We start from the raw sequence: 15,425 nt of genomic DNA, 5'->3' as shown, positions 1-15,425 counted from the left end.
ACTCTAGAAACTGGCGTCAAATTAGCTACCTCCAAATATCTAGTATCATGTTTCATGAGAGAATTGTGCATCACAATTAGAAAATTACCTGTTTTATCCTTTGACAGGACTGAAAATTTTGCTCAAATACTTGATCCTGGAAATGTGTTACTGCACATTTTAGTGAATTATTCTGTAACCCCTTCACTGACATGCCAGTCTGAGACAGATGCCCTGATGCTGCCCATGGAGAATGGCCCCAGTAATGTGATCATCTGAACTCATCTACTGAGAATCCTTGCAAAATCTGTCTAATTTTTCAGGTATGGCTTTATATTCTGCCAGCTCTCCTGTACCTAGGGAGCGCACCTTGAGCACTCCTCTCCCTTAGCAGCATCAGGCTTTTGCTTCTCACCTGGGTGAGAAAGCCTTTATAACCAGTGCAGAAAAGGCAGAAAACCACAAAAAGAATTCTCTGTAAATCTCTATCAGATCACTCACAGTATCAGTTTTGTTTTGCTGCTGGTGTGTCATCTCTGCAAGCTTCCTGCATCAGCCTTTGATGGTTTCTGGTATGTAATTTATATTGGTTACTACTGTGAATACCATCTTATTATTCACACATTCCCAATTGGGTTATTCAGCTATTCCTTAACCTGCTAACTTGCCATAAGTTGGACTGACTGTCTCTTGCTTCACGGTGACCACTGCACAGAACCAAGGGTTGGCCCATACTTGTCAATCTCAAGATGCCCATGCTTTCTCACACGCACAGACTTGGGCAGTTTTTGGGGCTTTTTAAGTTACACTATGTTTTTTATGCTGTGCAAGAGCTAGCTTGAAGTCTCTGACTCTAAACAGCTCTTTCACCACTGGTTTTTCCTGTGGGTCTGCTTTCATGCCTCCTGACCATAAAGCAGGAACTTCTTCAGCCAGCTGAGCACGGTGGCTCGTTACCTGAGGGCCTCTAACCTTCAGTGTCTTACTTGCAGAGACAAGAAAGCAAAACAACTTGACCCAGTGTGCTGTAACCACAGAAAAAGTTGTGACCTTTACACCAGCTTCTCTCCATCCCACCTGTCACAGAAAACTCTGCTTAATTTGGTGGACTTTCTATCTGTCCTTCAGAGCTAGTTTAGCTAATGACATTATTAATTAGCTAAAGGAGACCATTTGACATTTTCATCAGTGGCAATGGCATGCTACCAATAGAAATACAGCAGTAGTATAAGGAAGAATTGCTGTCATACCTATCTATTAGGGGGAAAAATTAGCAATGGAAGGCCAAACTTTATAGTGTAAATCATCTGTTACCTGGGAGTAACACAAGCAGAAGTCAGTGTTAGAATTTGTTTTCTTGCAGTGTTCATCCTGCTTAGAGCAATCACTATCTATAGTCTTTCCAAATTCTTAGTTTGTGAACAAGTTGGTTTTTAAGGTAAGTGGAAAGGTGAGAGGTGGCTTTCTTTTGGGGGAAATAAGTTATCTCAGTGGGACACCCAGTTGATGGGAGAATGATTCCAAGTGTGGTTTAAAACATTTTATAGTTAACTTTAACATTGCAGGAAGAATATGAGTTTGGAAGCTGTTACTGAACTGGTTTATCAGCCTACCACATGCTTATTTAGGGAGGACTCTACATCCTCTCTACTTCAACTGTCAAAGCAAGAAAGCTAGTTACAGCATGGCAATATTCCAGTAAAATTTGACTATAAGGTTAAAGCTCAGTTATTTCAATACCATTCAAAAGCAATCCTACCTAGACCAAAGCCAGGATCTCTTGTCTGAAGAAGCCACAGCTAACTGTGCAGTATATATGCCAGGCAGAACTAAAAAAAATAGCCTCATTAAATGAAGAATCCTTACTTCTCGAGGTCACCCAACTCCTCTGGCCACATTTTCAAATGTGTCACTGGTAAAATCCATTTCAGTTGCAGCAATAAGAATGTTAATTGGTGATATTTCATTATTTTTGTATACAGAATTTTTTCTTATTTAGCAACCTACAGACTTAGTTTATAACATAAAGGATTTCCTTTCTTTTTAAACAATAAAAACTTGAATTTTAAAAAAAAATTCCTTCTGGAAAAAAAGAGAATTTATCTAAATGTCTTTAGATAAGAAGCTGCCTTTTTGTCACAAGCTCATGAGAAGAGCAGCAGAACAGAGAAAAAGGCAAAAGGATGCAGAAAGGAAGTTAATATGGTAAGCAGAAGATTCCCAGTACTTGTCTGTCAGAGTAACCTAGCCCTAGCCTGAAGTATGGTCCTGCCAAGGATCCTACTCATTCTGCTGGATTCACACTCAAAGGGTGACAGCAGTAGGGAGCCCATCCCTTAGTGACCATGCCTATAAACTCTCTTGACTTCTTGGCATCTCAGGTATCTGTGACTGAAGACACCAAGTCACAGGTTGTGAGGCTCCTTGCCTATGCTCCAGATGCCTTTCGACTGTGACCCTCCACCTGACATTCATGGTTCTATTTGGAACCATATACAAGTAGATTAGGTTAAGATGCTCACATTAAAGCAAGAAAACATGCAAACATAAAACTACTAGACTCCAAATCCCTAATTCATCCCACCTCCTGAAGCAAGAGGATAGTCATTTGATTGGAGATGGATTTCTAAATAAAGGCCCAATTCTTAAATGTCCTTTTGATGGATCTTGATTCTTCCCAAGATACGAGATTGTATTAGCACATTCTTGTAAAAAGCTCCAGTTAGCAGGGCACTTTTATGAAACGGTGTCACAGCCAAGGCTGTGAAACTGCTACATCAGTTTGCAAGGTGGAAAGGAGCAACTCTTATGCATGATGTGATCTCCAAGGTCTAAGATTTCAGTTACGGTTGAAAGCCAGCATCATAAATCGTAAAGGACATAATTGTCAACACCAATGTAACATGACTGCCTAATCACAGAGTGATGAAGGCGCCTCTGGTGTGGACAACAGACACCTCTTGTTCTTTACATGGGTTTGCACCAATTCCTGAATGGCAAATGCAGCCTAATGGTTGCTGAGGACAAAGATCAAGATCTCTTTTTTGAAGAATACCAATAGGACCTACTGGCCCCTCAGTCTGAGAGAGGGAATTCAAATAGGAGCAGAGGAGTTAAAGAGATGGATATGAGGACACTACCGCATGCTGTCGGTCTGATCACTGCCAACCCAGTGATCCAGGTTCCTCACCTGGGATGCTCTGGGAATATTTCTTTGAGGCAATTCCTTTGGATGCAGACTAATCTGCTTGCTGGAAAGCAATGTAAAAAACGTGATGGTAAGGAGAATCATCTCCTGGAACAGCAGTGCTGTGCAGACAGGTTCAGTGGCATCAGCACTGAATGGGAGCTCCTTTTACACCATACATTGGGACTGGGATGCTGAGGGGTAGTAGTGTTGGGACAGCCATTTTCTTTTGTTATTATTGCTCTTGTCAGCTCCCAGCAGCTGCTAATAATATTTCCTTTAAAAAACACATTTCAAATTTTCCTTGCCAGATGCCAGTGCACATTCCACGTCATGTTATTTCTGAGAGCATTGATGCTGCTAAGACTACTTGATTGTTGAGTCCACCTGCATCAGTTAGCATCAGTGCTCAAGGTACTTGCACAAGAAAGCCTGACAGTAGTTAGGACCCATGTTTGGAATAACCTTTTCCATTAATTGGCTTTTATAACTTCTTCAGAGTGAGAAACAGCTTTCAGTTACTTAAGCGAGCATACTCTGAATCTTCTGTCTTAATTTTTAAATACTGAAAAGTGGGTCTTGCTATTTCAAACACCTACAGGCACAAGGCATCATAAAAGCACAGTGTATAGAACTCTTTTTACCACCACTATTGTAAGGGACAGCCCTTTTTTCTGTGGTGACAATCAGGCTCATTGGAATGACATTTACTGTAATGAACATGGGGGCGTTTTATATCAGGAGGAGTGATCAAAACAGGCTATGACAATTAGAAAGTGAAGATCTGCTCAAAAAAAGCCCCCAAACACTGGATTTGAAACAAGCATGAATCTGAAAGGCAGGCTATAAACTGCCTTTACACTGGTCATGGCCCATCTTCTCATCCTGGATGGTGGGAGATGATTGAGAAGGCATCACAACCATGCCCCACCTCTTCTGTCCAAATACTGAACACAGACAGGTGAAACAGCATGGACAGGCTGCTTTCGAGCAAAATGAGCATGTAACTATCAGCAGGATCCACACTGACTTGTACTCCAATGAGATGGTTAATTAAAGCAGGCTTTGCTTTAATTACACATAATTACCCTTTTGAGCCAGGCAGGCAACTTCAGAGCTAGATTTACGTGCCAGTGCTAACCAAAAACTTTCAAAGCCACATGAGTCAGTCTATTTCTGATCACAGAAACTGCTTTCTGATTTCATAAGCTGCCTAAGCAAAATGAGAGAAATCTGTTTTTCTCTATCAAGGGACAACCTGTACTTGACAATTTCACTCACAGAACAATGAAGACACTGGCTGACATAAATAAGAAGGTGAAGTGCAAGATGTATGTCACAGATCTGTGTTTAAAGCTTTTGCTTTGACTTAAAAGCATTTTAAAATATTAACTAAGCAACACTGCACACTCAAAGTTTGATGCATGCACATCAAAGTTTTAGTGGAAAAATCACATTACAACAGTTCAGTACAGCCATTGAATGGTCATTTATATATGCATGCTCATATTCTGGCTGTGCAAATATTCCAACACTTGATTTGGAGACCATTAATCTTAGAGGGAAAGGTGCTATCACCCCTGCTTCATCTGTGTATGGCATTCTCAGTATGGATCACACCTAACACTGTACCTGCCAATAGTGACATGAGATTGAGCCAAGAGAATTTCTGCATCTCATGCACAAGCTGTTCATTCTCTGAGAATTTTACAGACATTTAGTTCTCTTTTTCCCTTGCTGTTGCTTTATTTTTCTCATTGCTCCCTTTTTCTCCAGCCATCACTTTCCAAATCCTATTCTTTCCAGACTCCTTGAAATCTTGTTTAAAGTTTCTGACTCTTGCAGTGGCATAAGATCGTTGACAAACATGATGTTAGTTATCACCTCGAAGAAAGGCATATCCCTAGGGTATGTCTAATTTGCCGAATTTACCTAATCTGAGGTAAAAGAGACTGTCTCACGGGGTAGGCCTCACTCAATCCTGATTCCTCCTTTCATCAGAAAAGACAATTTCCAGATACAATCAACAGGGTAAATTTCACCATTCTTGTACTGCATGATACCACTGAAGCAAGAACATATGGTGTTCCTCCTGGGCCAGGGGTCTTCTCTGCTTTTTCATCCTCTTGGCACAGGATTTGCACATTCACCAATTTCAAGTGTCCTGCTTGTCTTCCCTATACAGGGATAATATCTGTAGATGTCCAACTTTGTGAGTTAAAATTTCTGCAGAATTCTTCCTCTTCTACCAGCCTAAGTACTAATCAAAACATTTCTTGTGTCTATCCCCTTGACACAGAAAGAAGATGGCCTGCTGGTGCCCTCTTTATAAATAGTTTTCATTATGTTATTCCCAGCTCTGCTGGGTGTGGCAAATACTCCCATTTATCTGCAGACATCTACCACTATCTTAGCTGACATCTTGTCAGAGCCTATGCTTCATTTTCACACCTAACTCCAAATTTATTTGTGTGACAACTTCAGAGAAACCCTGATGACCTCACAAACAAGCTGTCATAGGATGTAAGAAATAAGAGGCTCTAAGAGAGGGACTGTACTCTCTTTCCATTTTTATTTAAGATCAAGAACTACTAGCAGTCTTCTAGCCTATTATATTCCCTTACAGTTGAGGTAGCTTAAGATACCCTTAGGTAGTCTCTTTGCAGAGATATTTTCTTACTTAATGTCTGGGATGGATGGAAGGAGCTTAATCCAGCTGCATAGATATAGCTATTTAGTGGCTATAAGGGTATCTCAGAAACCTCTGGAAGTAGCAGAATATGATACAGGACCTATGGGAAACACATGCCTGAATTGGCAGGTGGAGCCATGCAGGATATCTGTGGGTTTTTTCATTTCTGTATTCAGCTAACTGAAATGATTGTGAAATCACACATTCTATGAACAGCACTGCTCAAGACTGACAAGCTTTCCAAGCTTAAAGTTCTGAAAGGGACAATTTGCTCTTCGGTCACTACCCCTGGGAAGACTGACAGTGTTTGAGCCACAAGCTCTCAAGGTATGCAAGCCAATTGTCAGCTCTAACCCTATTTCCCTCTCCATCACCTTTTGCCTTCTGACAATCCTTTGGCCAAGGACCAGGAAGGTCCTTTCTTTCTTTTCCTTCTGGCTCCCCCAAGTCTAGGGCCCTTCCTATTACAACTGGCAGGAGGTGGTTTCTCTCATAGCCTGAAGGACCATAAACCAAACATGTCCTTAGGGCAGAGAAAGGGGATTTTGATGCTAAAAAAATAATAAAGAGATTGGTCAGAACAAGCCACTGGATGGCTGGTTTAGCAGTAATTCCATCCTGGCTACAGAGGGGAAACTGGCTTGCTTTTCTTATGTATTTTCACTGTGTGATCACCCTTCTCATGGAAAGTACCTTCCATTTGCAGCAGATGAAGGTCATTATCATTACAAAGCACTCTCCCCTGGATTACTGCATCTCTGGCATATTTGCCTGACTGGAAAATGACTGAGGAGGATTCTCACATCATAGCCATTAAATTTGTTGTTTATGGAGGCTTTCCTGATAAAATTCTGAATATCCCTCAGACACAGAGGCTCAAATTTATGTCTGTCAGGCACAGTCCAAGCTTCTTTCCCTGGTGGTGCAACCTGATGGATATTTGTAGGGAGCATCATGTAAATAAAAATCTCCTTTAGTGACAAATACCTCCAGCATGGGTTTATGTGCTTACTTACCATCATCCTACTGCCCTGCGCTTGCTCAAGACCTTTCACGTGATGCTAGTCACTAGAAAAAGAGTAGCTACTCTTCAATCTTGTTTGAATATAATGCTCTGTAACGAGGAACACATCAGCAGATGTTTTAAAGAAACTGGAGGAGAAAGACAGATGCTACACCTAGAAGCAATGCCCTGCATGGGAGGCCAAGTACGCTCGAGCTGCTTTTGAAGGAAGAATGCCTGCTTGGAAGATAATGGGTTCTGAGCAGACCAAGGGGCAGACATCATCTGGCTCAAAACATCACAGGAAGCTTGTCCTGGTAAGCAGCTGGATTTTCACATGAAGAAGTAAAAAGATTGGTTAAGGGTTTTATTAGTAGTAATAACTTTATTATTCTTTTCATATAAAAATAAATGCCAGGTATAACAGTGAGACATTTCCTATCAGTGAATAATCTTTTTATCAGTTTCATACAACTGACAATTCAAGACTATACTGACATAAAGCACACATGACAGAGTTACAGCTTATGACTGCTCAGAAACTAAAGCTCGATATAGAAGTCAGCTGTGTGACTGCTAAGTAGGTCATCTGTTGGGAACAGATGTGCTCTCTCATCTGCATAGTTCTGCCAGTCAGCTTTGACCTGTAATGCCCTAAATGTCCTACTCTGCCTATCTAAAGCAGAGTGTAGTGGCCCAAAGGGGCTAGGAATCCTTCATTAACTATTCTCCAAAGGTATCCTTAACCTGGAATTCATTTCCCCCCAATTTTACCTTAATTAATTCTGATGTGTTGGCTTCTAGTTCACCCAAGGCTGATTCATTCTTCCAGTCTTGGAAAAGGGATGAAGACAATGGATCTGGCTAATGGTAATTTGAATATCATTTGAGTTTGCCTGTGGTATTGGCTTCTAGATCAAATATTTATTTTTTAAGACTAAAACACTTTGTTTAACAGTTTATATTTTCATAGAGCAATTAGTGCCAAGGATTGGCAGGAAAGTGCCATTATGTGTGTTCCTAAATAAAAAGAATGAAAAAACCCACACTGCTTTTGTTAAAAAAAATATTAAACATTTTGTTCAGTTTTGCACATATTTAGTGACATGATTTAGGATCTCAGAGTCAGACATCACTGCTTTCAATGTAGAAACACATTTAAAACTAAGGAAGTTATGATTCCCTCAGTTTTATGGAACTCATTCTTAAGCCTTAATAGGGCACACAAGTGTTGATTCTCGCATTTATATTTGTATTTTATTTATATATATATATATATATATATTTTCAGGATACAGGGAAAATGAGAGAAGGAAAGGAAAAGCTCTTTAGGGATGCTCAGCATCCTCTCACCTCCTTTAAGTATAACCCTTAATTTGCTTATGACCTAAAAATGTCTAGACCTTCAGAAGAGATGTAACATTCTTCCTCAATTTCTAAAGCAAACAAGGGTGACCAGTGATGGCCTCGGGCAAAGCAGTTAAAGAGAGTGGTGATTCCTGGTCTGCACAGCAGTTTGGTTACACCCTCTCTACAGATAAATGAAGTTTTGCATGCAGTTCCTACAGGATCACTCCAAAGCCCTTCTCATTGAGCCCCATAAGACAGAAAAGATCCACGTGTGCCCTTTCCAAGCTTTAGCAGATAAAGGATGGCTAACTCTTAACGTGAACACAAAACCAGGAGCCTATAATTCCATCTTTACTGAGACTGTTTATTGTTTTGCACCCAAGCTACAGGTTTCTTACTTCACACATTCTGCAAACCCTTCAACTAAAGCAGGCAAGAAGGGAAGTGTTTATTCCTGAACACATTCCTAACCCAAAAGAAACAAACAGAAATTACTGAAATTTCTAAAAACCAAATCAAACATGTATTTGCATTTTGTACAGGAAACTACAGCTACCTTCAAACACAAGGGCAATATATGCAGAAATGCATCCAATAAACCACTCTTGCTTCCCTAAATACAGGGTCTGGTAAACAGCAGGATGGACATGGATGAATGAAAGATAAATATCTACTTCCATATCTTCTTTATCACATTCTTACAATTGTTTAAATTTTACCATGTTTTAATTGCAGCACGAAGAAGTGTGTGGACCACTGGCAGAGCATAGCTGGAACCTTAATGTATTTATGAAAGTGTCTAAATTAATTAGTGTGCTTCAGACACTTACTGGACAGTGATAACTCTCTGAATTCTCCAATTAAAGCAATACACAGCGACTGCATGCGTAGATTTGTAAGCATTCCAGTGTATATCACACATCAACACAAACAGATTTTACATAACAAACTGCAAAGTGAGAGGAGGATACGGACATTTGTTACCAGCTCAAATACCTCTTTGCATTCTTATTTGTACAGAGACTTCAGCTAGTAGACATAAGCCTCTATTGTTTTTCACTCTAATTGGAGGCATATAACTAAAAGCAGAATAGAAATACTGCATTTAAAAAAAACACACCGTATTTTCTGTCCAATTTACAACAATTCTAAATGACAACAAATGTGCAAGGCATCCAGTATCAGGCTTAGCTCTGTTGTTGATACCTAGTTTTCCAGAAATGAAAAAAAGTCAAGGGTCTGGCCATATGACAAGCTCTATACAAAATGAGTTTGAATGGGATGAGATCAGTTGTCCCCTTTACTGCCTGGGAGCCTTACAATCAAGAGAGGAGCTGAAAGACTGAACTCAGTCAAGCACCAAAAATCTTACCTCTACCTGCCCCTGGACACCATCGAGTTTATTTTCAGCAAACGAAGATTTTCTGGTCTGTCCTCTCCTGTGGCCAAATTTGCATTTGTTCCTCAGGACTTGCTCATCATCTTCAATGGGTCTCCGCACGTATTTGAAACGATCTTTAAGGGCCCTTTTCCACAGCAGCTACATGGGGGGGGGGGGGGGGGGGGGAAATAGCTGTCATTACAAGTGTCTTTCAAGAATTTGCCCCATCCTAAAGCAGGTCACTTTGTTCTATCTGACTCTACAAAAAAGTGTTTGCCATTAAGCAGAAAAAGACTCATAGGGCGGCACCACCGGTGGCATCAGGATGGAAGGAAACAGAAGCACCTGTGGTAAATGGCTCTATGGCAACCAACGACTGGGCTAATGGCACTGCTGTGGCTGGATGAGGATAGCAGTAATTGAATCTAAGGGTTAGATCTATACAAGGCTGCCAGAGAAACTGTAGTGTGTTTTCCCCTTCCTCAGCTCTTGCTTTATGCTCCATTCATGACATCGGGTTGTGAAACTACACAGTGAAGCAGATCAGCTCACAGATGCCAGAGAAACTGGGATGTGGGGTTTTGGGGGATTTTTTTGGTGGTTTGCTTTTGGTTTTTTTTAGTTTAGTGTCTTATTTTTCCTTTGCCTCTGGCAGTATCTGACTGGTTGCACAGCTGTATGATTATTGTATTTAACAGAAGGGAGTGGGAAAGACACAGCCTGGCACTACCTTTTGCTGGGAGCCTACAGTTATCCTGGGATCAAGTATATTTTTAAACTGAACTCAAAACTGCTGAACTAAGAGGATCATTTAAACAGGTCCTAGCGTTTGTAAGACACCTCAAGGTATGTAAAGTGCAACTTAAAGGCATTTCTGCACTGCAAGCAGATGCAGTTCCTGTTTAATGCAGCCATTCATCACTCCTTGTCAGTCAAAGACAGAGCTTACGTGGCCCCACTGCTTTTGTCACCCTCGTGTATTTCTTTATTCAGTTATTGAAAAGTCACTTCTGAAAATTGTATGGACAGCAACTTCCTCATGCATCCTTAAGGACCAGTGGCCATTTACGTGTGGCCCAAAGCTGGATGTCCCATGGCAGGAGCTAGCCTTGCCTTGCCATTGACACCCTGGGAAGCAATTTCTAAGCAAAGGCTGTTAAACACATCTGGAGGCACAACCTACAGTTTTGAGTAGTTTTGTCATTCCTCAAAATCATTTGCTTATTCCAGTTATTGAGGGGTATTCAACAGTCAGAGGGAACAAAAATTAAACAGAAAAGTGACTGTAAATGACAGGACATGTAAAGAGAGATTCAAATATCTGTTACTTAATTTTCAAATTTGACTCCAATACTATACTCACTTAATACTATACTCAAGCCTGTACCCACTGACATGCTAAAACACAAAATAAACAGAATGATTGCTCTAAATTTCTTACTAAAATGGTGTCATTTATTAGTCAAGATCAAATTATTTGAAAGGTTAATTTTGGTGTAAACCAGAATTCAGTAGAAGTAGACTAAGTAGTACAGTATCTCTCTTTGCAGTGAGTCTGACATTCCTGCCTTTCTCACCCACAGGATACAGACGAGAGGATCTCTGAAGAGATGGTGGTGAAGTCAGTGTGACCTTGCATTTCTCCTGCTGAGTTTATTGACCTACAGGCCCTCAATACTAAATGCAAGACCTCTATTAATGGCAAAAAATTACAGTGGAAGAGCTATGAGAACACAATCCCTGTGGTGTCTACTTCAGCTCTTCTTGAGCAGCCCTGGGCCTACCAGGACAGGAGTGCCCTTCCCAGGGGGACACTGCCTGCCACCCACCTCTGTGCCCTTACTGAAGCATCCTCTCACTGCCAGTCACAGTTGAACATCCAAGAACTGGAAAGAAAACAAGCCCATCTGCATTTCTAAAATGCAAACTTCAGGCTTAGGGTTCTGCCAGAACAGAAGTCACATCAACAACCTAAAGATAATGACAAAAATAGAATACAACTGCTCACCCAGTCTTCTCACAACACATAGTCACAGCCTCGATGTGAAAATTACACCTCAGCACAATTTTCAGAAGTAGAGACTACATGCCTTGAAAATCCCACTTGTTCACCTGAACCATTAAGGTCCCTAAGTACATTTACAGTTCTGCCCTTACACATTTTGATGCAAATACCCCATCTTCATATGCCTAGCAAAATTTATGCCTAGCTTGCTATTTTAAGGCTGCTAAGAAAGAAGCAAACAAAAACCTTAGTTTAATGCTTCTCTGAAGTGTTTAACAGATGTTATAATATTTTGAAACATGATCATCCCAGAATATATTAGCAGATGACAATTTAAGCATCCCTGTAGTTGAGCTGCACACAGTTTCCTTCTTTTGAAAATCTTTATTTAAGAAGAATATCTTTTTGCTTATTCTTTCACATGAAAGAATATGCTGACACCTATACAAGGCTTTAAATATCCCTCAAAGTTCCTAACTATCAGCTGTTTCATCTTCCAGTCCCCCAATAAATTAAGAATTTTAACTAAACCTATTTCTGTAATAGGATTGGCATAAAATTAGCCAAGTCCCTTCTCACATACCTATTTCCAGAATGAGACTGCAAGCACATGTGGTTTCCCTAGTGAGTAATGCATCCTCTAAAAAGAATGCTTTTGTTACCATTTTTGAACCAACAACTTTATTTTCTATGAATTTCCCTGCCCTCCCCCGCTTCCCCTGAACACCACCCCAGGAAGGTTTACCTTCCTGGTAAAGGAGTAGAAGGATTAGCCTGTGTCTATCTGACATAGGAGGGAAAGGATTACATGCAGATTAAAAGCAGTAATTTACTAGCAAATAATCATCTTGTGTGCAGCAGTTACATGAATTGGGCATGTCAGCACTGGCATGCTGGGTTTCACAGGCACCACAGCACTGCTTGGCAGCCACCAGCTCAAGGCAGCTGCTTATGCAAAGCCCACTGGCAAGTGGCATGGATGAGAAACCCCTCTCTCTTCCTTCCTCATGTCATGTTTTCTTGAAATCATATGATTTTCAAAAGGCTGGCTGAAATGAAATGGAATAAGAGAAATGATTCTTTCCAAATTGTTGGGTTTAAGCCTTGTAAAATGAGATAGAATACCTTGCAAGTCATCAAGAAACAGTATCATGCCAATTTGCTTTTGACTGCTGTGTCTATGACCTTGGCTTTTTCTATATAAACTGTTTATCCATAACTTACAAATGTTGTATTGGTTACAATATACATCACAAATCTAATAAGCTATTTCATTATTAAATGAATATTTTTATTTTTTAAAACATCATATGTTAGTTTAGGATAGCATTGTTTTGTAAGTAGAAGGAAATACCATGGGAAAATTTACTTAGGTAGTCCCTTTAAAGCACTCTTACCAAAAGTTAATCTTGGAATTAATTTAATTCCAGGTACGCCACAGACTTTTAAATTAGTTTTACTATTAGTAGAAAATTATTTTTTAAATTATTATTATATTATAGTTATATTATTAATTATTATATAATTATTAATTTTAATTATTAATTAATAATTAATAATAATGTTATTAATTATTATTATTCCAGATAATTCTTAATCCCTGCTTCTAGACTGACCTCATAAATAACATTCTTTTAAAATCTGTTGTGCATAAGTGGCTTATTCATGAAGGGGCTTATTCATGACTTTATTTGTAAATGAATTTATTTAGGATCATAATCATTGTCCTGACTATGTTGTATAGGTTAACCTTTGAAAAATGGCTGATGGCACAGAAGCATATTTTTTTCAATACTACAAAATTAAATGGGAAAATTTTTAACTGACAAAACAGAATTGTGAATAATCTACCAAAAATCAAATTTTGTTTGAAACTACAAACTTTTAATGACCTCTCATTGCAAGAGTATGAGATTGAAAATACTAGACTATGTTTCTACATAACACACACATTGTCTGAATTATTTGAAGTAATTTGCAGATGTAAATAAATGCCCAGTATTTTGGAAACAAACCCCACAAATAAACTAAAAAATTGAAAGTTTTGCTAGTAATTTTTTTCCTGTCATGAAAATACTGGTGTTAATTTAGGTGCTCTTATGTTTGGTTTTTGTTGTTCCTCTATGTTTGCCAGAAGATCTTTTCCTTTTCCAGTTGTTCATTTCATTCCCACAAAAATGTTGCAACAGAAGTGCTGACATTTACAGTTCAAAGTTTCTCCATCCATGATAAAGAACATATTGTCAGAGGCCAGCCCAGTTGAATTGCCATGTTTGGTGTGTCCCATCCTTCAGCCTTACAAGACATGAAAAGGAGGTGGCTTTCTATCAGACACTGACATCTGTGCACAGCTGGCCACCTGAGGCTCTCTCTGGAGTCCACAGAGATACAAGAACTTACAGAGTGCTATTCCTCTCTTCCCAATGTACACACCAAAACCACATTATATGAACTGCCTCCCCAGAAGTTTATATACAAATGCCATTTAACAAGGAATGTAACTAGCACTTTTGATTAAAATACTCTCATGTTAGTTTTCCTTTTCTACATTTACCTATCATTCCCCCTTACCTCTGAACTTTATTGACAGTAGATTTCTTGAATACTTTCAATGTACTATTTAAAAAACTGTAATAATAACAACAATTATTTAATTACTATAGATAAACAACTTTAAGGTATTCAAAATATCTCAGTAATCAATATTTTACATCTTACATTTAATAATATTATCAGGAACAGCAAGCAGAAATTATAGTCCTGTGATAGTCAAAGAGAATTTTTAAAGGAAAGCCTACAAAAATTTTGCTTTTTTGACATGCTGAAGATCCTTTCTGAGAAAAAAAAGAAAGAATGCTTGTTGTCAATTTTTTTGTTGTTAGTTTGCTTCTTAATTGTATATGAATTCAATTTTACTGCAAGTCTTGTGATAAGTAGCTATGCATATGTTGTAGGGTTTAAGCTACAGCTGTTGTAACACAACTGTCTCAGATCAAGAAAAAATAAGTATTTATAGCATTTATGATCATGAAGGAAGAACAGAATGTCTAACAGTAGGGCAAATAAAAAGAGTAATTCATTCTCATGCCCTTCTCCAAACTTAAGTATGTAGGCATATACCTTTAGTGCCATTTTTCCTGTTTCAACCCAGGCAATGGAGAGCATTACTGGAAACTGCTAATTCCAGCTTTCTTTCTTACTTATTGCAGTTATTGCCAGATGTGCTTTCTAGTAAGCCTGAGGGAAAGATCAAAAGATAACGAACAACCAATCTGAAACCTCTGCCCCATCACATAACTTCTGCCAGCACCAATTCTGCCATCCATCTGGCTAATAATGACCATTTCCCAAAGAACAGAGTTATAATAGTTTCACCCAGTCCATGGTCCTACTGCAACTAAAGCCCTTTGAAAACCTACCTTAAGAACCCCTGTTTAAAATCAGTTTTTAAAAATTAAAGGATTTAAAATTGTCTTCGGACCAAGACAAATATCATTCCAGCTCCTCCTCCTAAAGGAAGTTAGATGAAGCCATAGCATTACTCAGGATCATGCCCAAGGACCACAACTGGGGTATTCAGAGAGGCATCCTGATTAAAATGAGGATAGACTGTTTCTCTCTGGTCTTTTTGCTCCCTCTCTTCTCTTTGAAATGTGTTTGTTTTCCATAGTTCCTTCCCTTCAACAATGCCTGGGCTCAGGGGAGAACTAGAATAGTTACCCCTTAAGCCTCAACTTTTTTTTTTTATTCCCAAAATTATTTTGCTTTCTAGAGTAGTGGCATGTGAGATATATATTTATGTTCAAAGCTAACAGTCCCCACTGAGGC

The 15,425-nt window shown here is 39.2% G+C and overlaps 1 protein-coding gene across 4 annotated transcripts in view; it reads right to left on the bottom strand.

Annotated features, from left to right (window-relative positions):
* Positions 1 to 15,425, bottom strand: part of SAMD3 (sterile alpha motif domain containing 3) — a 42,450-nt gene that overhangs the window by 7,845 nt on the left and 19,180 nt on the right. For all 4 annotated transcript variants that reach the window (XM_069010790.1, XM_069010793.1, XM_069010791.1 and 1 more), the window contains exon 7: positions 9,584 to 9,751. In XM_069010790.1, coding sequence (XP_068866891.1) covers positions 9,584 to 9,751 — 168 coding nt within the window. The remainder of the gene's footprint in view (positions 1 to 9,583; positions 9,752 to 15,425) is intronic.

The sequence above is a fragment of the Aphelocoma coerulescens genome, chromosome 3 (assembly GCF_041296385.1).
Source record: "Aphelocoma coerulescens isolate FSJ_1873_10779 chromosome 3, UR_Acoe_1.0, whole genome shotgun sequence".
In the NCBI taxonomy this organism is placed as follows: domain Eukaryota; kingdom Metazoa; phylum Chordata; class Aves; order Passeriformes; family Corvidae; genus Aphelocoma; species Aphelocoma coerulescens.
Note: the sequence above shows the minus strand (reverse complement) of the source record. Positions and strands in the feature narration are given on the sequence as shown.